Source organism: Gopherus evgoodei, chromosome 1 (genome assembly GCF_007399415.2).
Source record: "Gopherus evgoodei ecotype Sinaloan lineage chromosome 1, rGopEvg1_v1.p, whole genome shotgun sequence".
In the NCBI taxonomy this organism is placed as follows: domain Eukaryota; kingdom Metazoa; phylum Chordata; order Testudines; family Testudinidae; genus Gopherus; species Gopherus evgoodei.
In genome coordinates, this window is record NC_044322.1 from 224608952 (window position 1) to 224632602 (window position 23651).

The 23651-nt window shown below is 48.1% G+C and overlaps 1 protein-coding gene across 1 annotated transcript in view; it reads right to left on the reverse strand.

Moving 5' to 3' along the window:
- The window catches only part of A2M (alpha-2-macroglobulin), a 52572-nt gene that overhangs the window by 16478 nt on the left and 12443 nt on the right, over positions 1-23651 (reverse strand). The window contains 16 exon segments of the mRNA XM_030552989.1: positions 547-673; positions 1039-1267; positions 1882-1942; positions 2264-2287; positions 5369-5416; positions 10068-10164; positions 11841-12011; positions 13663-13812; positions 16074-16216; positions 16874-16937; positions 17360-17587; positions 19714-19875; positions 20611-20720; positions 21328-21438; positions 21955-22082; positions 23194-23278. Of these exon segments, the coding sequence (XP_030408849.1) occupies positions 547-673; positions 1039-1267; positions 1882-1942; positions 2264-2287; positions 5369-5416; positions 10068-10164; positions 11841-12011; positions 13663-13812; positions 16074-16216; positions 16874-16937; positions 17360-17587; positions 19714-19875; positions 20611-20720; positions 21328-21438; positions 21955-22082; positions 23194-23278 (1938 nt within the window).

Sequence of the window (23651 nt, forward strand, 5' to 3'; positions counted from 1 at the left end):
ATTTAAGTTCTTTCAGATGGGCTCTTCTCTTAGTCAGGATGGCCAGGACTTTAAGTTTTCCATGGGGTGTCTCAACTAAATGGTTCCTCCACTATGTGATATGAGCAGGTATGAAGCAGATGGGTGATACTTGTATCTCAGGCTTCCAGTTTCATCACAAATCACCCTCATTCTGGATGAGTGTTCTGGCCCATGTGAGAACCAAGGACTATAGCCTGCTTTTCTTGCTGAAAGAAGAGACCCAGCCAGCTCTCATCTTTCACTGGTGTGTTAGAGAAGAGTGTGTTGATGGAGGTCCTCACTGTACAGACAGTGTCTTTTGAATGGAAGGGTCCAACAGCTGAAAACCATCCAGGGTTCTCTGTCTTGTCTGAGGAGGAGCTTATCACTCCCCAACCAAGAACAGAAATAAAACACCCCAAAGAAGGGTCTTGGGGAAGTTGAATCCCCTACCAGCAGGTTTTTGAGCTACCAGGTCCCTGCCCCTGAGATTTCTGTGCCACTCCATCCAGCCCCCAAAGATATCAGAGCTTGAATGCTTCTTACCCAGAGATATTGGGGTCACAGCCCAGGACACCGTTTTTCTTCCATTCACACAGAGACAATAAGAAGCCTTTTCCTTCTCCACAGGGGTAGCTTGGAAGTTGGCAGATGAAGCCAGTGAGATGCTGACCTGTCAATTGTCCAGAAAGGTGTCATCGGGGAGGGGGAAAGGGAAATTAGTAGTAACTAGAGATGCAGACAGTATGGCAGATGGGATGTGCAGAGAATTGGGCAGGACAAGGTTTGTGGTACTATATGGGACAGAGGGGGTTGAAGGAACACATGGGTTTGGAAGTGTAGATGATTTGGAGTTACAGGGGTTTGGAGTGCTTGGGAGTTACAGGAACATAGAGGCTTGGGTGCACAGGTGTTTGGGGAGGACAGGGGCTGCAGCGAGACTGAGGGCTAAAAAGAGCTACAGACACAGGAGTTTGTGAAGCAGAGAAGCATGGCCTGTGGGTTTGGTTGCATGGGGATGGTGTGAGTGTCCCTTACCCTGATGCAGCGGGTCAGGTAATTGAAGACAGTGGCCTTTAGCCTGAAGGCCTCACCACGCACCACGGAGTAGGGCAGGATGAGCTCCACAAAGAAGGGCTGGAAGGCTCTGAGGGACACGGTTGGGGACAGACCAAAGCCAGTGTCACTTGAGGTGCAGAACGCATTTGCTTTCCATTCTGTGATGGTGTTGGGGATTGTCAAGGGCAATTCAGCACTTCCATTGGAGCTGGTGACAAAAAGAGAGGATCGTGATCACAGGCTGGTCAGACACTGAAGGAAAATCCAAGTGTTCCAGGGAGTGATATAGGGAACTCAGTAGATAATGCTCTCCCCTCTGAGTCCACACTGATCTCAATGCTCGACTATGGTACAGTGCTGCAGGGAGTGATGGGGGGACTCAGTAGGGGGTGCTCTCCCTTCTGAATTAGCACTGAGCCCATTGTGCTGGGAGATGTTGTGCCAGAGGAGATGCTGTCTTTCAGATAACCCATACAGCTGATATTTTGACAACTAGTGATCATTAAAGACCCCACAACCCTTTTAACAAGAAGAAGGGGGCTCACCCGGGGCCATTACAATCCAAATGCTTAGATTCCCCCTGCAATTTCAATTGGAATTGGGACTCTTTTTCACTTTCCTTTCTAAATGCTTGTGCAGTGTTGTTCTGCACTGTAAACATCTGCCACTGGGGAATGGCCTGCAGGTGGCTGAGTGATTCCTGCATACACAGAGTTTGAAAAGTACTTTGGGGTGATGAAAGAGGCTCAATAACCATCAGGAATTCATATTATCATCACAAAAAATAATGAAATGTTAAAACAGCAACAACCAGCTACTCACGTCACAGGCACTAAATCCCAAATCCATGTCTCTGGGAAATACTTTCGAACTGTTTCCACCTCTGCTGGAAGGGTCTCAGCCACGACAGGGTAACTTGATCCTGCATGTCCTGGGAGGTGTGAGTACAACTGATTAACATAGATATAATGCATCAATACCAGTCTGATGCTTCCATCTCTGAGGGTAGGTCAACACTGCAGCTGGAGGTGTAATTTCCAGCTTGAGTAGATGTACGTACACTACAATGCCTGTGATCAAGCTAGTGTGCTAAAAATAGAAGTGTAGCAGTGACAGGCTGGCCTCCCGAGTACACACATAGGGACCCAGCAGGATTGCGCTGGGGGGGATTAGCCCAACCCCCCATCTGTGCTGCAACAGCTACACTTCTCTTTTTAGTGCACTAGCTCTTGATCAAAGCTAGCATGTGTGTGTCTGTAAGACCTGGAAATTACACCTCCCACTGCAATTTAGACACACCCTGGGACACTCTCCCCTCCAGCTACACTGATGTAATCAGACGCCCAAATCGGTTGTGGTGGGCAGGGTGGGAATGGAAAGTTCCATGTCTGAAGCATGTTTGAGGGGTCACATCAGGACTCCAGCATGTCATTTTCTGCTCCACCATCACTGTGAAGCCCCCAGCCTTTCAAAGGATGGGCCTTAGAGCTGGTCACAATTTTCTCAAAGATTTTATTTTGCGGAGGAAAACACAGCTTTTTGACTCAATGGAAATTCTTATATAAAGTTGTCTGTTTCCATCAACAGTTTCTGGGGGGTGGGATTGTTGGAAAACTGGAAAAAAAAAATTTTTTTTTATTTTGGATGAAAATTTTAAAAATCCACAAAAAATATGTTTAAAAAAATGATTTTCCCATTTTTCCTTATTTTTTCGTGTGTGGAAAATAACAGCCATTTTTGCTCACCTGTGTATTAGTATTGTTAAACTAGGCATTAGAGTTATAAAAATATGTTCAGTGTTTAGACTTTATGGAATCCTTGTAAGCAGCTGCAGGCATTAATCTCACTTATAATATCTGTATCCCATGTTCTAAGGTAATATTAAGTGTTTGCTCTGTAACTGCGAAAGACCAAGACAGAAAAGAAGCATTAACGAGTGTGAAATACCAGTCTGACACAAAAGGTGGCCCATCAACACCAGACAAATCATTGTGGAACATCAGTTGATTGTTCCTCCTCCACCAAGAAGAGAAGACGGGCCACTGAATTACTCCCAATGCAACTCAGAGAAGGGGCAAAGGAATAAAAAGCCCTAATAAGGAAGAACTGTATTTTTAATGCTGCTTGGAGTCAGAGGGACAAGGATCACACAAGCGAAAGATTCCCAATGCTTGGCCTGGGTTAGCCCTAAAGGTTATATAGATATTGCTTATCATAGAAGCTACTATTACCATTTGAACAGGACTGGACTAGAAAGGAGTTGCAGGGCAGGACTCAGGGGCATTGGCAGAGCTGTGTTGAGAGCCCAGGACTGGAATAGCAGAGGCATCAGAGTTTCTGCCTACAATATATTTAACTACCCAGATCTATTGATACCTCACCACTATTTATTTATTTGGATTTATAATACACACAAAATCCCACCAATCCAATGTTCTAGGCTCTTTGCCATAAATTTAAAATGTACCTCTGAAAAATCAGATATACTCCAATTAACAATCTCTCCTGCTGGTGGGAAATGTTCAAATCAGTCACCAAGCAACAAGAGCCTAGGTGTTTCCAGACTACCCACCACTCTAAAAAACCTCACTGACTTTATAATAGTGGCAAACAATCCTTTTTTTTGCCCCCTGTACAGGTATGGCACAAGAATTAAGAAAATCTTTATATTGGAACTGGTCAGCCTCAACCTCTCTAATGTCTGATAGCGGAGGCAGTCCAGAGCAGTGGTCAAATGTGGGCAGATGATGGGGCAGCTGGAAGGCTGATCAGTATCAGAGGCAGCCTGGGGCAGCGGTCAGAGTTTTCTCAGGGGTCAGTAGCTGGAAAGTTCAATTCAAGGGGTCAGGTCAGTGCATCAGGGAGACCAGACCAGGCGAGGCAGCAAGGCAGGGTCAGGCGAGACTGTCTAGGCAGCAATCAGCAGGCAATGATCTGCTGCTCAGACAGTTTTCTCATCCTGTTGGGGCCTTTAAATAGCCCAGGTACTCACTAAGAGTACTGCCTGTCCATTCAATCAGAGGATCGGGGCATGGCTGCTGTGGATTTGTAGGCCATTACCACTCAAGCTGTTGGTCAGGAGCAGCAGCTAAGGATACCACCTAAGGTTCTGGGTTCACTATCAGAGCCTAACAACCTGGGGGCTATTGGTGCCATAATGTGCCAGTGGCAGAAGACCCTGGCTGAAGCTGACTAATTCCATCATAAAGATTTTTCCCTCCCACTTCAATTGTCCCTAATCATCCATAAACTATGGTTGTGACCCTGACTGACCAGGTGCCAGCTCATGCCAATTCACTTTTGTGTGAGTATAGATCAAAGTGATTGTTAAATGTATCAGAGTATGTGGTGTTTCAACTTCATGAAAACAAGTGGGATGTTACCTGCTTTGTTTTCACTTATCTGTATCCTGTTATAATGTAGCAGCAAACATTTACATTGTGCATACCCTGTAACTAAATAACCCATCAAAGGAGAAAGAAGCCTTGTAGAATGAAAATGAAGAACTTTAAACAGAAAAGTGCAGATTTCAAAGCAAGTGGTCATTGTGTGTGATGATCAGAGGCAAACACTCAAACACTCACTCTGGGTACGTCTACACTACGGGATTATTCTGATTTTACATAAACCGGTTTTGTAAAACAGATTGTATAAAGTCGAGTGCACGCGACCACACTAGGCACATTAATTCGGCAGTGTGCATCCATGGTCCGAGGCTAGCGTCGATTTCTGGAGCATTGCACTGTGGGTAGCTATCCCGTAGCTATCCCATAGTTCCCGCAGTCTCCCCCGCCCATTGGAATTCTGGGTTGAGATCCCAGTGTCTGACGGGGCAAAAATCATTGTCACGGGTGGTTCTGGGTACAGCCTCACCACTTCCTCCCTGAAAGCAGCAGACAACCATTTCGCACCTTTTTTCCTGGGTGAACTGTGCAGACGCCATACCATGGCAAGCATGGACCCTGCTCGGATCAATACCACAATCGTGGACTTTGTAAACACCTCGCGCATTCTCATGCAGTCTATGCTGAACCGGGACCTGCAAAGCCAGGTGAGGAGGAGGAGGTGGCTACGGCAGCGCGGTGACGAGAGTGATGAGGACATGGACACAGAATTCTCTCAAACCGCGGGCCCCTGCGCTTTGGAGATCCTGCTGGTAATGGGGCAGGTTCTAGCTATTGAACACCAATTTTGGGCCCAGGAAATAAGCACAGACTGGTGGGACTGCATAGTTTTGCAGGTGTGGGATGATTTGCAGTGGCTGCAAAACTTTCGCATGCATAAGGGCACTTTCATGGAACTTTGTGACTTGCTTTCCCCTGCCCTAAAACGCCATAATACCAAGATGAGAGCAGCCCTCACAGTTGAGAAGCGAGTGACAATAGCCCTCTGGAAGCTTGCAACACCAGACAGCTACCAGTCAGTTGGAAATCAATTTGGAGTGGGAAAATCTACTGTGGGGGCCGCTGTGATGCAAGTAGCCAAAGCAATCATTAAGCTGCTGCTACGAAAGGTTGTGACTCTGGGAAATGTGCAGGTCATAGTGGATGGCTTTGCAGCAATAGGATTCCCTAACTGTGGGGGGTGATAGATGGAGCCCATATCCCTATCTTGGCACCGGAGCACCAGGGCACCCACTACATAAACCGCAAAGGGTACTTTTCAATGGTACTGCAAGCACTGGTGGATCACAAGGGACATTTCACCAACATCCACGTGGGATGGCCAGGAAGGGTTCATGACGCTTGTGCCTTCAGGAACAGTAGTCTGTTTAAACGGCTGCAGCAAGGGAATTACTTCCCAGACCAGAAAATAACAGTTGGGGATGTTGAAATGCCTGTAGTTATCCTGGGGGACCCAGCCTACCCCTTGATGCCATGGCTTATGAAGCCATACACAGGAAGCCTGGACAGTAGTCAGGAGTTGTTCAACTACAGGCTGAGCAAGTGCAGAATGGCGGTAGAATGTGCATTTGGCCGTTTAAAGGCGCGCTGGCGCACGTTACTGACTTGCTCAGACCTCAGCCAAACCAATGTCCCCTTTGTTATTGCTGCTTGATGTATGCTCCACAATCTGTGTGAGAGTAAGGGAGAGACCTTTAGGGTGGGGTGGGCGGCTGAGGCAAATCACCTGGCCACTGATTACGCGCAGCCAGACACCAGGGTGATTAAAAGAGCACACCAGGAAGCGGTGTGCATCAGAGAAGCTTTGAAAACGAGTTTCATCAGAGGCCAGGGTACGGTGTAACTGTTGTGTTTGTTTCCCTGTAAGCAACCCACCATCCCCCTTAGATTACAGCTTGCTTAAGGAAATAAAGTCACTATTGTTTAAAACTCATGTATTCTTTATTAAAAAGTCATTATAAAAAGAGGGAGAGAAATGACAAGGTATCCCAGGTGTGGTTTGGGAGGAGGATAGGAGGGAAGGAAAAGGCTACTAAAAACATTTTAATGTAATGACAGCCTTTTGGATGGGCTATCCACGAGGGTGGAGTGGGCGGGTGCACGAAGCCTTCCCCCACACGTTCTTACACGTCTGGGTGAGGAAGATACGGAACATGGTGAGTGGTGAGGGTGGTTACACAGGGGCTGCAGCAGCACTCTGTGACCCCGCTGCTCTTCCTGAAGCTCCACCAGACGTCAGAGAATATCAGTTTGATCACACAGCAGCCCCAGCGTTGCATCTCGCCACCGCATATCTTCCTGCCTACTCCTCTGATCTTCCTGGCGCCACCTCTCATCTCGAGCGTCCCTTCTGTCCTCATGTTCGCTGGCATCTTTCCTGTAACTTGATACCATGTCCTTCCACTCATTCAGATGAGCTCTTTCATTGCGGGTCCCTTCCATGATTTCCGAGAACATTTCGTCTCGCATCTTCTTTTTCCTCCGCCTTATCTGAGATAGCCTTCGGGATGGAGTAGGGAGACTTGAAAAACGTGCAGCTGCATGAGGGAGGGAAAAAAGGGAGAGAAGTATTTAAAAAGATACATTTTACAGAACAATGGTTATACTCTTTCACAGTGAACAACACTATTCATCTTACATAGCACATGTGATTTCACTACAAGGTTGCATTTTGTATCTTAATATTGAGTGCCCGCGGCTCTGGTGTTACAGAGCTCATAGACGCAGGCCCGGGCATCAGAATTCAGCTTGCATGCGGCCATGGTAAGCCATTGCCTTTTGGTTTCTGCAGCCTTCATATACACAATGCCCTCCTTTCCCAAAAACCAAGCAAATCCCGTTCAGTGATGCTTCTTTCCTGTTAACATGCAGCAGCAGAAGCCACCCCCCCCAATTCTGTGGGACGATCTCTTTACCCCTCCCCTCACCACATGGCTGGTATCATGGAAGATCACTGCTAATCACCCCTCTTCCCCCCCCCCCGGGTGGCTAGTATCAAGGAAGATCCCTGATAGCCAAACGTGAAAAAGCTCAGCGCTATTTCCCTCTCCCCGCTTGGCTACGTGCAAGGAAGGATTTCTTTTAAGCAACAGGCAAACAGCCCAGTAGGAATGGCCATCTCTGTCCCCTTACTTAAATTCCTGAATTTCAACCAGGTTACCATGAACGATATCACTCTCCTGAGGATAACACAGCGAGATAAAGAACTGATGTCTCTTGAATGCCAGCAATCACCGGGACCATACGCAGCTATGCTTTGTCATGCAATGACACCCGATTACTTGCTACATGCATGACGTGGTAAAGTGTCCTCCCATGGTGGACGGAACAAGGCTGCCTTGCCCAGAAACCTTCTGCAAAGGCTTTTGGAGTACCTCCAGGAGCGCTTCATGGAGATGTCCCTGGAGGATTTCTGCTCCATCCCCAGACATGTTAACAAACTTTTCCAGTAACTTTACTGGCCGCGAACGCATCCCAAGCCCTCATAGCAAATCAATCATTAAAAAACGCTTGCTTTTAAACCATGTTTTATATTTACAAAGGTACACTCACCAGAGGTCGCTTCCATGGCTTCACTGTCTGGGCTAGTGGCTTGGGAGGGCTGGGAGGGTAATTCCTTCTGGGTCACAAAAAGCTCCTGGCTGTTGGGGAGAATGGAGTGCTGTGTGCGCTCTGCAAGGTCGTCCTCCTCTTCCTCTTCCTCCTCCTCCTCCTCATCTTCCCCCTCCGCAGAATCCTCAGCCATGGTTGAGATTACAACCCCCACCTCAGAATCCATGGACAGAGGTGGGGTAGTGGTGGTGCAGCCCCCTAAAATTGCATGAAGCTCAGTGTAGAAGTGGCATGCTTTTGGCCCTGCCCCGGACCTTCCGTTTGCTTCTTTGGTTTTCTGGTAGGCCGGTCTGAGCTCCTTAACTTTCACTTTGCACTGCACTGAGTCCCTGGTGTGGCCTTTTTCCATCATAGCCTTGGAAATTTTTTCAAATTTTTTTTTATTTCGTCTTTTGGAATGGAGTTCTGTTAGCACTGAATCCTCTCCCCATATAGCGATCAGATCCAGTACCTCCCATGCAGTCTATGCTGGAGCTCTTTTTCTGTTCTCAGGAGACTGCATTGCTACCTGTGCTGATGAGCTCTGCGTGGTCACCTGTGCTGATCAGAGCTCCACGCTGGCCAAACAGGAAATGAAATTCAAAAGTTTGTGGGGCTTTTCCTGTCTACCTGGCCAGTGCATCCGAGTTCAGATTGCTGTCCAGAGCGGTCACAGTGGTGCACTGTGGGATACCACCCAGAGGCCAATACCGTCGATTTGCGGCCACACTAACCCTAATCCGATATGGTAATACCGATTTTAGCACTACTCCTCTCGTCGGGGAGGAGTACAGAAACCGATTTAAAGAGCCCTTTATATTGATATAAGGGGCCTCGTAGTGTGGACGGGTGCGGAGTTAAATCAGTTTAACAGTGCTAAAATTGGTTTAAAAGCGTAGTGTAGACCAGGCCTCTGTCATCAGAGGAAAAGCCCATGTGGGCAGTAACCCTGTCAGCTTGTTGTGAGAAGAAGCTATAAGTATGGACTCAAGGAAAGATCCTGCATCTCTGGACTGTTTGGACTCTTACAGGGAAGTGCACCAGATGCGAAGCGGAGATCCCCAGAGACAATCTGGGTATCCTGAAAAGACTTGGGAAGCTGGCAGTTTATTACATCACTGCCACCATTTGGAATTACAGACTGTGACTCACCTGTACATATATTTTACCTGCTTTAACCTCTCAATAACTCTAATTTCCTTCTCTTAGTTAATAAATCTTCAGTTAGTTTACTATAGAATTGGCTACCAGCATTATCTTTGGTGTAAGATCTAGGGGTAAGTGACTGGTCTCTTGGGACTGAAAGCCTTCTGAAATGTGAGGTGATTTTTGGTATAAGTGACTTTTTATCACAAAGTTCAGTCTGTTTGGAGGGCAAGATAGACTGGAGAATCTAAGGGGATTGTCTGTGACTCCATGGTAAGATTGATATAGTGATCCAGAAGTTCACATTTGTCATTGGCTTGGTGAAATCTAACTATAGAATACACCACCAATTTGGGGTGTTGCCCTGTTTTCTGACAATCTGCCCTGAGGTAGACAGTTATGGTTGTGAGCCACTCCAGACAGCATGACAATGATGACTTTCCAGAAAGCAGTGCTTGGGGAACTCTCTACTGATGCCTGAGGATGGAAAATCATTGTAAAGTCTTAGCGAGCTACTCACAGATTTGTCTGCCAGCAGCATAATGTTCTCCCTCAGAACTCCCAGAAACAATCTGGTTCCATTAACCTCCAAGGGTGAGGCTATCAAAGCAGGCCCCTCACTCTGTCAGGAGAAGTGTGCCCCAACCTCAAACTTCAGGAGGGAGCGGTCACCTCATGATGTGGGAAAGACTTCCAAATGCTCAATCCACAACCCCAGTCCCAACACTAGAGCTAACATGCAGCCAGTTAGGAGCAACAGCATTCACCCCAAAACACAGATGTGCTCTCTGCTCAGAACAGAATCCCTGTGAGGCCTTTGGCCTTTACCAGTTCTCCTGAGTGCTTGTGTTGATCTCCCGGCTTCACCTTCATAATGTCTGTAATGCCAAGCAACTGGAGGGAACTGGAGGCAATAATGTGGCTTCCTCACCTTGGAGTTTGTGAAGACCTTTAAACCCATTTCCTGTAGGGAAAAACCCACCACACATTTTGTTATTTATTTCTACTGAGGTTGAAAATGACCTCAGTATTAGGGAGACAAGGTGGGTGAGATAATATCTTTTATTGAACCAATTCCTGTTGGTGAGAGAGAGACAAGTTTTTGAGTTTACACCAATTGGCCAATAAAAGATATTACCTCACTCACCTGCTCTGGGACAGACATGGCTACAACACCACTGCATACACAAGTATTAGGGGTTTAATGGGCAAGGATGAAACCTTGACACTTTTCCTTGATGGGATATGGAGCCTATCACCCATAGGTAAGGTTATGATTTAGTCATGGAGGTCACAGCAGTCACAGATTCCATGACTTTACCAGCCCTCTGTGATTTCTACACTTCAGGAGGTGGAGGTAGGACTGTGTGACCCTGCCCTGCAGCTGGGGCTGGCTGCAACCAGGACCCTGAAGCCCCAGCACTGCGGCATCTGGGCTTGGTGAGGGCTGCAGTCGGGTCCGTGTGCCCCAGCCTCATGGCTTCTGCTGGGAGCTGCAGCCAGGGCCATGTGCCCTAGTACTGCAGTGTCCCAGGCTTTGTTGGGGCTGCAACCGGGACAGTGTGCCTCAGCCCCGCAGCATCCTGGGCTTGGTGGGGGCTGCAGCCAGGGCCATGCACCCCTGCCCGGTGGCTGCAACAGAGGCCACGTGCCCCCCTTGCAGCTTCACAGAGCCATCTGCCCCACCACACTCTTCCCCCCTTGCTGCAGCCAGGGCTTCGTGGGAGCTGCAATAGGGGCCGTGCACCCCTGTCCCACAGCTGCTGCCAGCTCCAGAGCAGGGGCTGTCTGCCCCCTATGGCTGCACCCCCACTGCAGCCACTAGGACTCCATTCCCCCTCCTACCTATCCCTACAGGTCACCGGCTCCATGAATTTTCTTTTATTGCCCGTAACCTGTCCGTGTCTTTTACTAAAAATCTTAGCCTTACCCATAGAGCACAGGGTGACACTCAGTCTCAGGTCTGAGAGAATGGATGGCTCAAAGGGGTAAGGGAATAGGATACAGGGTCCTTTTATCTCTAGCGCACTGGTTCCGTTTTCCAATCCAACCCCAGGTCAGAGGTGTGGGTGAATCAGGGAATGAAATACAGAGTCTTATCTCTAGATGTCTTGTTCCAATCTAGCTCCAGCTCAGAGGGCATTCGTTAGTCTTGGAGGATTGTAAAGGCACATGGATTATTTTGTTTCTAGTCCACCAGTTCCAATTTAGTCTCAAATCAGCAGCGACTCCAAGGTGTTCCTATATACTGATTATTCATTGCTATGTGAAATAAGCTGGTGAGTATTAGGCCAGTTCTTAGTGGTGCAGGTGCCCCCCTTTACAAAGAACACCTTCACCATGAGCACTAATAGGCCCCTTTTTAGCAGCCTTGGAAGAGAGGTCAAGGATTGAAATGCTCATGAAGACAGCATTTGCCTCGCCCTAGAGGTGCTCACACCTGATTTTTCCAGGTCAGACCTGCAGCACATTGATGAGAGCCAGTGCATGGTGGAAGCTTTCACCACCTATGTACTTGCTCCAGATACAACTCCATGATCAGCACTCCAGAGAAACTAGCCCTGCACCACATGCCATTCACAGCAGGTTTAAATGTCCTTATCTCCCCACAGGCACAAGGACAGGATGAGGAAACTTTACCTTCAAGATGCTATAAGTGTCCTCTTCATCTGGCTCCGACAGTGGAGCATAGGTGACTCCATTCACAATTATCTTCTCTGCGGCAATGCACTCCTCCTGGGGATCCATCGGCAGCGTGTCTGTACCATGATGATACCCCTGAAGTTCCTTCACTGGCAGCAGGTTATACACCTGGGCAAACAGAACTGCGTCACTTGGCCTCATCAATACCAAGTGCCATGAAACACCGCGGGGGGAGACAGACAGGCAGAGGCAGACAGACGGCTATATACAGAGAGAAGATGGAAGTGATAGAAAATAAACCAAGAGCCGTAAATACACTACAGAGCAGGGAGCAGGAAAGAGGGAAGCTGCTTTGGCTGAGGGCAATTTGTTGCTCTGGCTGTTATGATCTGCTATATCAAAGTACCTGCTAAAGGCCCTAATGCTCATACCAATGGCCCTTGTTTCTTAGGGGAGGACTGTTACTTACTATATGTTGGTAAAGTGCCTGAGACTGGTCTAGGCCTGTAGGCGTTACACCAATATAAGTAAATAATAGGCCCTGAACAGGAGAAAATCAGCAGCCCCATTGGCCAGGGCTGTTTCCAGACATGGCAGCATCCCAAAGGAGTTGAAAAAGTTCCTGGAATCTAAACGGTGCCCGGTTCTCTGCTTCTTACCTAGCTGTCATAAACAGATAGTTAAGGGTTAATGTCTCTTTTACCTGTAAAGGGTTAACAAACAGGGAACCAACCACCTGATCAGGGGACCAATCAGGAGACAGGATACTTTCAAATCTCGGTGGAGGGAAGCCTTTGTTTGTGTTTTTTGGGTTTTGCTTTGTTCTCTCTGGGCTCTGAGAGTGACTACACGTACCTACAGGCTCTCTAATCTTCTATTCCAATTTAGTAAGTACAAAAGATAGAAATGCGGTTTAGTCTTTTTAATTGTTTTTGCTTTATTTGCAAATGTGTATCTGGCTGGTAGGGGTCTAATGTGTATTTGGCTAAAAGTATTTTAAATTGTATTTCTGCTGGAGGAGGCTTTTTTCTCCAGTTTCTATAAGCTGACAGACCCTGTAATATTCCATCTTGAATTTATAGTGATTTTCTTTATTCTTTTTTTCTTTTATTAAAAGTTTTGCTTTTAAGACCTGTCTGATTTTTCCCCTTGTTGAGGCTCAAGGGAATTGAGTCTGTACTTAACAGGGAAGGAGAAGGGAGGTGAGAGGCAGCGGGGGGGGAACCCACTTGATTTCTCTGTGTTGTGATTCAAGGAGTTGAATCACGGTGATCTCCTAGTGTACCCAGGGAGGGAAAGATCTGGGAGGAAGAAAGGAGAAGGGGGAATCCCTTTGTTTAGATTCACGGAGCTTGAATCTGTATATCTCTCCAGGAAACTAGGGAGGGAACACCTGGAGGGGAGGAGGGGGAAGGAAATGGTTTATTCCCCTTTGTTGTGAGACTCAAGGAATTTGGGTCTTGGGGGTCCCCAGGGAAGGTTTTGGGGGAGACCAGAGTTTATCAGGCACTCTACTCTAAGTCCTGATTGGTGGCAGCGCTACAGGATCTAAGCTGGTAATTAAGCTTAGGGGAATTCATGCTAGTACCCATATTTTGGACGCTAAGGTTCAGAATTGGGAATTATGCTATGACTTTAGCGAAAGATGATAAGATAAGGGCAGGACAGCATTAAGACCTTCCCATGGACAGAAAGAATTTTTTTTCCAGTAGATGCCACTCCTCAGCACTGAGTTGGTCTTGCTTGGACCAGGCTGCTACATTTTCTGCTACCACAGCCCCTAAGAGAAGACCAGCTCTTGCATCTGCTGATCACTTACAGAGCTGGGAGAGAGCTCGGCTTCAGGCTTCATGAGGAGGATGCTCTTGTCCACAGCACGGACGGCGCACAGGGAGCCTGGGGATGCTCCGACCTGGAGGTGAGTGTCGGAGGCGGGGAGGCCCTCAGCCGGTGAGAAATGCAAGTTGACCTGCAACCCCAGGAAAGGAGTTAGAGGAGCTACTTCTCCAGATACCTTCACACACTGTCCTGCAGCACAACTCAGTCCTGGAACCACCTCATTCAGCTCTGCCAATGCCCGTCTGTCCTGCCCTGCAGCCCCCCTGCTATTCCAGTGCTGGGCTCCCCGCAGAGCTGTGCCAATGCCCCTTAGTCCTGCCCTGCAGCCCCCCTGCTATTCCAATGCTGGGCTCCCCACACAGCTTTGCCAATGCCCCTCAGTCCTGCCTTGCAGCCCCCCTGCTATTCCAGTGCTGGGCTCCCCGCAGAGCTGTGCCAATGCCCCTTAGTCCTGCCCTGCAGCCCTCCTGCTATTCCAGTCCTGGGCTCCCCACACAGCTTTGCCAATGCCCCTCAGACCGATCCTGCAGCCCCCTGCTATTCCAGTGCTGGGCTCCCGATACAGATATACATTATTATCTACTGACATTCAGTTACTCTCTAAGGTGGCATTGGAGCAATCGGTGCTTGGTAAATTCTCTGTTCACACTGATGACTCAGTTCATGATTTTATAGCTACCATGAACACCGTGATACTACCACAAGCGGTTGCTGGCTCTGCTTGTACAGTGGACACACCTGTGCTCTGGGCCCAGAGCCTATGCTGCATCCTGGATATACCAGGAAGGATTGTGGGCCATCAGGGAGCTGATTTTACAGCAGCCCTGGTAAAATGAAGAACAGCCTAGGACCTGGATGCTGCAGATGGGTAATAGCTCCCAAGAATCCATCCATCAGCTGGAGATTGCAAGAGCACTGCGACAAGGCCCACTCCTCAGTCTATCACCTGACAAAGCCCTCCCTTTGTTGAGTTTAGGCCAGTGATCCTCACTGAGGTTCTAGAGATATTGGGAATACACTGAGCCACACAGGCAGTGCTTTGGACCCATGTCTTCACTGGCTGATGAAGGCCACCAGGGAAGAATTGGGTCCACAGCTGGGGCCTGGTGGAAACTGTCAACATTCCCAGGCTGTCAGCTTCTCTTAAGGAAGCTACTGTGTGGCTTTCACTTGTCACTTGATGCTGACAAGCTGGCTAACTGCGGCCCAGTACCTATTCTTCCATTTTTTGGTTAAGATTATTGAGAAGGTTGCAGTGAAACAGCTCTCACAGCATTTAGATGCCTCGACTCCCCTTGACACGGGCCAACTTGGGTTCAGACCTAGAGCTGGTATAGTGACTGCACTAACTGCTTAGGTAGATGATCTCCATATGATGAATAAAGATCAGGGCCCAGATCCTCAAAAGTATTTGGATCCCTAACTTCTATTGAAATTAATGGAAGTTAGGCACCTAAATACCTTTGGTCTAGGTACAGGTGTCCAAGTGGATATTGTCAACCACCTTTGATTCTACTGATCTCAAAGGGGCATTCATTTGCCTGTGAACCCTAGGAGAAGAGGAGAAGCCCTTCGGTGGCTCGGTGCCTGTCTCTCAGATGGGTCCCCAAGGATAGTTTTGGGCAATTGGTCTTCTGCTCTGAGGGCCTTTTCGTGTGGGGTTGCACAGGGCACATCTTGTCCTCTCTCTTCTTCAAAGAGTATATGGGGTCATTAGGAGGGCATAGGCTATGGTCTTTCAATGGGCTGAGGACACCCAGCTCTCCTCTGTCTCATCCAATCTAGTCAGTGCTACTGAATGCTTTACTGACTGCTTGATACAGCGTGTGGCTTGGATAAGGGTAGGCTGGTTGGAGTTCAGTATGGAGGAGGTGAAAGTGATGCTGGTAGGATGGAGGGAACAAGCCAGAAGATACAGCAAGAACTAGATCTGTCCCTTGATTGGAGGCTGTACGGCTGTTACCTGTCCTCCATGATCTGCACTGATTGCCTGTCAGTTACTGGGCTGCATTTAAGGTGATGGTAGTAAGCTAACTAGATTGTAATCTGGTTACCTGGCTAACCCACATCCCTTGCCATCCCACAGTGCCAGTGAAGATCAGTGGAGGTGCTAGAGCTGGAGCCCTGTCAATTTTACAAGGAGAGGCTCTTGGTAGTGTGTTGTCTGGGAGGACCCTTCGGCTATGAAATCTATTCCACCTCCTCACCTCATCTGAAATACCACAAATGGCTTAATCTTAGGGCTATTTTTAATATACAATAAAATCACCCAGAGCATTTGATAAGTGACTGTTTTAATGTTCATAAATCTAAATAAATAAATACAAACTGCTGCTGCTCTCTAATCAATGACTTCAAGTGAATTGGGGGTTTCTCAATCAAGACACCCACCTTATTGGCAAAGCAATTTTCGACCTTGAATTTTACTGAATCAGCAATAGGCTCCTGACTGGGTGAAATGGTGTATATGAGCATCTGTGCCAGGGGAGCAATATCAGACTCCACGGGGAGCATCAGTGAGAAGGTCCCATTAACTAGCAAATAAAACAAGAGAGAAAAGCTAAGTTACAGGAAGTTGGCTCCAGGCCAGGGCCACACACCTCTCTAGAGTCTCTAGGCTTCCCTTCATGCCAAACTTGTTACAGCTGGGATTTTGACCACATGGAAACACAGGGAATGGATCTTGATTTGCTGATGATAACATCAGCTCTTACTGCTTTGGCATATACAGGTGACATAAGTTTGGTGAGATTCAATCTAGTTTATAGACTCTCATTATTAACTGTGTCCCTCAGGAACCCAGAAGCCCCACGTGCCCCAAAAAATAAAAAGGAGAATTTTGTAAGAGCCTAGTGGCTGAAGGAGGGATGCAGATTGGGTGCAATTTCTACCCAAGGGTTAAAGCAAATCCAGCCTGAATTACTCAAGATGAGAGTCTCCTGAGACTGACATCAGTGACAAAGAATATATCAGTCAGGAGATATGAGGAGCTGGGGGGATTAGAGCTCAGCCAGAGCTGCAGAGCTAGAATGGCTATAGAGGAAAGAAATTTGTTCTCCCCCTCTTTTTTCCCCCATCTCAGGGGATAGCACATGATGATTCTCTCACTGCATATGGAAGCAGCCTGTGTTTCAGTCACAGTGGCCTAGCCTCCCGGGACAAAGATAAGGGAAGGGGTGGTGAGAGCTCACCATCATCATGTTCCACAGCCAGAGCCTGAGTCCCTGCTCGCACAATGCCTCCTTTGGCCATCACCTGCATGGAAGAAGAAGCCTTCCTGTTATGGGTATTATGAGTAGGAGAGGCATTAGAATGGGGGAACCTGTGAGAGGAATGTCAGGAATTTTGGGCCTCAGGTGGCTGGAGCCAGCAGAGCTGCTCTATTGATCTCTGCTAGCAAAATTCTTTGTGTTTAATCAGAGGCAATAGAACCCAGTTCCTCTTCTTCTCCTCATAAAATGTTGGTACCCAGTATTGGGGCTCAGCAAAGGGCATCAGCCCAAGGAAAAGAGTGTGAAGGATTATGGGTAATATAGGTACAAGTCCTTACCCCAGGCCACACACAATTTGTGGCTCCACCTAGAATTATTGTCCAGGGACTGATTGTCTGGCAGGTGCTTGGGCCTATCTGTTGGCGTCATCTATAGGTAGACAAAGAGCAGTATGTCCAAGTTTACCAAATAGTAAAAGACGATTTCCTTCTGCTCCCCCACGGCCTCTGGCTTCAGGATATAGTGCACCCGGACTTCCTGAGTGTGGCCACAGCTTAGTGTCTCTGACACAGGCTCTATTTTGAGAAAGCTGTTACTTGAAGAGTAAAACCGCTTTGCTCTGAAATAGCCCAATTCATATGAAGGACTGGTCCAGGAACGGTCGTAACAGTAGGTGCCTGTTTTATGAGTTGCCTGGTAGCAGAGAAAATATTTATATAAATCATTTAAAAATGGAATTGAAATTCACAGCATGTGTTTAAAAGAGCGAGATAATAATGGCCTGCTTCTGGACAGGGCCGGCTCCAGGCACCAGCACAGCAAGCAGATGTTTGGGGCAGCCAACAGAAAGGGGAGGCATGTCTGGCTCTTTGGCGGCAATTTGGCAGCGGGTTCCTCAGTCCCTCTCAGAGGGAAGGACCTGCCGCCAAATTGCCATCAAGAAAGCGGTGCGGTGGAGCTACTACCGATCGTGGCTTTTTTCTTCCCTTCACGCTGCTTGGGACAGCAAAAACCCTGGATCTGGCCCTGCTTCTGGAAGGTGCTGGGTGTTTTGTTCATCATGGAGTCAATAGGAAATCAGGGTGTTCAGCATTTCACAGGATAAAGTCCACAGAGGCAGGGCCGGTGCAAGGAAGTTTCATTCCCTAGGCGAAACTTCCACCTTGAGCCCACCTCACACAAACCCCACCTCCTGCAGCAGATAACCAAATGAACTCAGTTATCTGCTGCTCACTTGGGGAACCCGCCACCCCCCTTCCTGGGGAGCCCCCCTCCGCAGCAGCTACCCCCCCACAGCAGTTAACCCTGCCCGGGGAGCCCCTCCCACCCACCCCCCACAGAAGCTAACCCCTCCTAGGGAGCCCCCTGCGGCAGCTAATCCCACCCGGGGAGACTCTCCCCCATGGCAGCTAACCCTGCCTGAGAAGCCCCTCCCCATGGCAGCCAACCCCGCCCAGGGAGACTCCCCCCACCGCGGCAGCTAACCCCGCCCGGGGAGCCTGATCCAGCTCACCTCGGCTCCACCTCCTCCACTGAGCATGCCAGCATTGCTCTAATTCTCCTCCCCTCCCAGTCTTGCGGCGCCAATTGGAGGAGACTTAGAGCAGGGGCTGTGTGCTCAGCAGAGGAGGCAGAGTGGAGGTGATTTCGGATGGGGAGCAGTTCCCCTGTGCGCTCCTCCCCCCGGCCCCCTGTTACTGCAGGAGACCCTCCCCACACCCCCTTCCCCAGATCACCTCCACTCCACCTCCTTGCCTGAGAGGGCTTTTAGGTGCCCTCAACCACTAGGCTCCCTAGGCGGCCGCCTAGTTTGCCTAAATGGTTGCACCGGCCCTTCACAGAGGACATGGACTCCTTGCCATGTACAAAACAAGACACATTCTTTTTTTCTTTCTTTAGTAGTAATAGTAGTACAAATCCAAAAATCCTTACTCAGCCAGAGCTGCCATTAACATCTATAGGAAAGCTGGCCCATTATTTTTATGACATATTATTTGTATAGCACCAAAAGTGTGCTAAGAACTTTACAGACAACTACGAATGATTTACCTTGTACCCACAGAATTTAAAATCCGAACTGAACAGCAGTTTTCGAGATGAGAGAATTTTGGTCTGAGAGCAGAGAGAAGAGAACTACTTTGTATTTGCAGGAGGAAGTTATTTAATGCCTTGAGCTTGCCCCATAGGCTTGCCATTCTTTATTTTAACCTGTCTGATTTGAGATTCTTGAAATTGTTCCCTATAATCTCTGAAAATTTCAAAAATGTCTCTGCTACATTGTGGACATTTTCAATGTTTTTAATCTGGGACAAGAGAGTTACATTAAAAAAATCAAGCATCATAGAATGTTCCCTCTTTGAGGGCGAGATAACGGAGAACGAGTCTATTTTCCACCTGTTATATGTTTGGACAATAAGATAGGCCACATACTGAGGCTTGTTTATTCTGATGTTGCATCTCACGCTAATGCAATCTCAGCAGGAAACTCTACATTTGGGGCAAAGAAGCCATTTGTGTGGCAGGTTGATTTTTTTTATGGCAGCTCAGAGGTTTTGAATGTTGGAATCAGTCCTGGGGGATGGGGACTGATGGGCAGAGTGAGATGGTCAAAAGTACAAGATAAGTGTGTTTATCATATGTGGCTACACAACTGATGGCAGGGCTGTTACCACCTCACAGATATGAAGGAGATATAGATATATACACACACTCTCTGGGTGAAAGGATATCTGTTTTCAGCAGAAAAGCTACATAAATCCCTAAAGGATACTCCCCTTGAAGCCTCATCAGTAACTCCTCGCCCTCCCTCAGCCACTCACTCTGAGCCCAATGGAGGCGAACTTGAACTTAGATGTGTCCAGGGCAAACCGTGCTTGCCCCTGATCATCCGTCGTGTAGTTGACTTGATAGCCGCTCTCTTCCACGGAAATCTGGACTATTTCATTGGTGATTGGCGCATGGGTCCCATCCACCAGCTTCACCTAAAGGAGATACACCAATGCCCCATGTTTACACTAGGCAAGGAAGTTGGTGCCCACAATCTTACTGGCCCTTTACTCCATCACCATGAAAAGTGCTTGCTGTGAAACACATTGTGGTTAGGGAATCTGCTAAGGGACTCTCAGAAGCAGGTAGCAATGAATATGCCAGAGAATACTGAAGTGTCTGAGGTGAGGACAACACCCTGTGCCCAGAGTGGGAAATGCAATCTCTGAATCTCATTTCACTGTATCTTTCTCATCACTCCCTGTGGGTCAGACGAGTGCACAGTGGGCTCAGAGGTCACACATCCCAGAGCTGTGAGTTTCACAAACAGTTGAAGAGTTAGAGAAGCAGCACCTTGACTCAACACAGCAGAAGGCATCCTCAGAACAGAAAAGGGTAGGCGAAGTGCCAGAGGAAAAATTCCACCACAAGCATTTCCTCTGGGCCCTCAGGACAGTCAAGGAGAGTGGCTGGGGTCTCACAGAGATAGGTAAACTCTAGCTCAGTTTGAGCATAACCAGCTTTGCACAACCCTGGGTCTTACTCTGCAGAAATGCTGGTGTCAGAACTTGTGACAAAGAAGCAAAGGCACTGGGTGTTAAAAATACTGTGATCCGGCAGCTCCCATGGAAGGAGAGGAGATACCACCACCCTGTGACTGCAGATTCTGTGGCACACTCATTTGATACTCACATGTCATTTAACTGCTTGTGGTTTCAGAGGTTCCCTACCTGCCCAAAGAAGGGGATCCCAGGTTTGTAATGGGAGTCCATCTTCTCAAAGGTGACTTTGCTAATGGTGGATGTGAGTTTGCAGGAGCCCTTCCCAGTTAACTCCACCCCTGCAAGAGAAGAGAAAAAAGAGGGGTCGTGAACTAACACATCTTAATCGTGCCTTGCAGCCCCCTGCTGTTCACCCTGGGCTCCCAACACAGCTCAGTCAGGGCTGCCCAGAGGGAGGAGGGCAAGTGGGGCAATTTGCCCCAGGTCCTGGGACCCATAGGGGCCCCCATGAGAGTTTTTCGGGGACCCAGGAGCAGGGTCCTTCACTCACTCCAGGGGCGCCGGAAAACTCTCTTGGGGCCTGGGCCCCTGGAGCTTCTTCCGCTCCGGGTCTTCGGTCACAATTCGGCAGTGGGGGGGGGAGGGTCCTTCCGCCCCAGGACCCACCACCGAAGTGCTGGATCTTTGGTGGCAATTTGGAGGCGGGGGGCCCTTCCGTTCCAGGACCCTCCACCGAAGTGTCCCAAAGACCCGCGGCAGCAGGTCCTTCCACCCCGGACCCACCACCGAAGTGCTGGGTCTTCGGCAGAGGGGGCCCCCCACTGCCGAAGACCTCAGGACCCCTGAATCCTCTGGCGGCCCTGCTCTCAGTCCTGCCCTGCAGCCCCCCTGCTATTCCAGTCCTGGGCTTCCCACACAGCCCTGGCAATTCCATACAATTCATACCTGTCTCTTCCTCTTTAATCTTGGCTTCCACATGGATTTTATCCTCGTACCCAGCTCGCCTGAGCTGGAATATCTTGGTCTTTACCACTTCAGAAACGCAGCCGTGGCTGTCTGCCTGATGGACAAAGAAGAACAAAATTCTTCGAGACTTTGTCTCTTATTCTCCTGTTTGTAAGGTTTACCATACTCAGAAAACCCATCCCCACCCACTGAACTGAGAAAAAAGAAATTGGCAAACACTACGTTTTCATTGTTCAGGGTTTTTTTTTCCCCAGATTCAGAAAGCCCATAAACTGACAACGAACATTCTGAAATATACAGCAATATTGCTGCCCACATCATCCAGTAGCTGCATGCTCATCCAACAACCAAAATTAGGAGACTAGACTATTATGTGCCACAGGCAGAGAATAAGAGGGACTGGGGTGCACTAGTGCCTGATGCCATTGCAATGGCAAGGAGTCCAGATCCGTTATTACTGGTACATCTAGTCTGGTATTCCATAGTGTTTTCATGGAAAAAACCCTATTAATCTATCCAGTCTAGCTCCCTGTCAGTGCAGGATTGTACCCACATCATATATACAGTTTTATCTCACACCACCCCACGCACCAGAGTAGCAATGACCCACCTGTCCAGAGAATTCCTCACACACTGCCTTTGCATCCTCACCATAACAGGAGGTGCCTGGCTGGTTATATTTCCGGCATACATGGACGTTCACAAGGCCAGGAACTGGCTTTCCAAAGGTATAGCTATAACCAGGGAGGGGTGAAAGAAAACCAAGGCCATTAGTGACATGGAAGAGATGGAGAGATGGTTAGTCCATCCCCACAAGGACCTGGGCAGGGTTGTTTATTCTCCAGGACGCAGCCTAGTGATAAGAGGGAAGTGCTTGGTGGCCACAGCTTTGTTAACATATTGGGCTCAAATTCAGCTATGGAGTAAGCCCTACCTGCATCAGGCTGACTTAGCCTATTAGCTCTTTTGTCCTTCCTCATGAGTACATCCTTCCAGCCCCTCCATTATTTGTGTTACTCTTCTCTAAGTCCCCTCCATTTTAATTTGGACAGTGAGTACCCAAGAAATAAAAGTACTGTTCCAAGAGTATCCTCAACAGATCCAGATAAATGGTGTGCATCTGTATGAGGGGCAAAGCTTCCAGCTGTCCCTCTGTAAATCCCATCCAACTTTACTGAAGTAATTTGCCATGTTTCTTGTACAGCTGAGAACAGAACTCAGTCTTGAAGAACCAATTGCAAGAATACCAACTGCTGGAAATGCTTAGCTGAATCACTTGTCTGCATGTTGCATAGTGTCTATTTTTGACCAAATTACTACATACCAAACTTCTTGCAACTCACTGTCACAGTGCATTCTGCCGTGTATTTCAGAGTGCTCAGCATGAACTCTGGAGATTGCCAAACACGAGACACTGCTCTGCGGGGCAGCACTAGGTGAACTAGCTGAACTAGGGTTGCCTCATAGTTTCCCCATCAACAATGATGCAGACACCTTTGTTAAAAGCACCAGTCCTACTGGACCTGATCCAAACACTTTTCCACAGGCATTGCAACCAACAACTGCAGAACACCTGGGATAGCTCTTGTGTTATGCCCACAAGGGGTGGAGCTCAAAGTGCTCCACAAAGCAGTTGATGAAAAGCTTGTTAGCCTGTTATAAACAGAGCCTTACAGGAAGCATTTCACTTCTTGGCCCTGGGCCATGATGCCTTTGTGTATAGGTCCCAAAAACTGTATTAAGAAATATTTTAAAGCATATTGATATCAGCTCCCAGCTGGGGCTTCATTAGCAATTGGGCTGAGAGACCCACCAAAAAGGAGTGAATATAAGAATGATACTCACAGACCACAGACTGTCACCTTCAACTTCTCCTCCAGGATGCTGATCACCTTGGGCAGCTTCACCAGCACTTCAAATTTGGGCATCACTGCAGAAAAGAGACCAAAAGGAATGATAAGCACAGTGGAAAGAGGGTAACATGATAAGGAGAGTTGGTTATTGCTCTAAGGCCTCTTTCCCAAGTAGACCCAATGCATTTCATAGCCTTTCTCATTGGCCTGATTTCCCGAGGTTCTGATCACCTGCAACTCCTGCTGAAATAAATGGAGCTACGGTTGTTCAGCCTCTATTAAACTAATGCCATATTAGTATGAAGATTACTTCACCTGCCACCAATATACAGCCTCGGAGTTGGAACATGGCAGCTAGTCTGTCCCACAATGGTGTCTGACAGCAGATATATTTATTATATAAATCACATACCTGCATACACAAGCAGAGAGAGCTAAGCCTAAACCCGG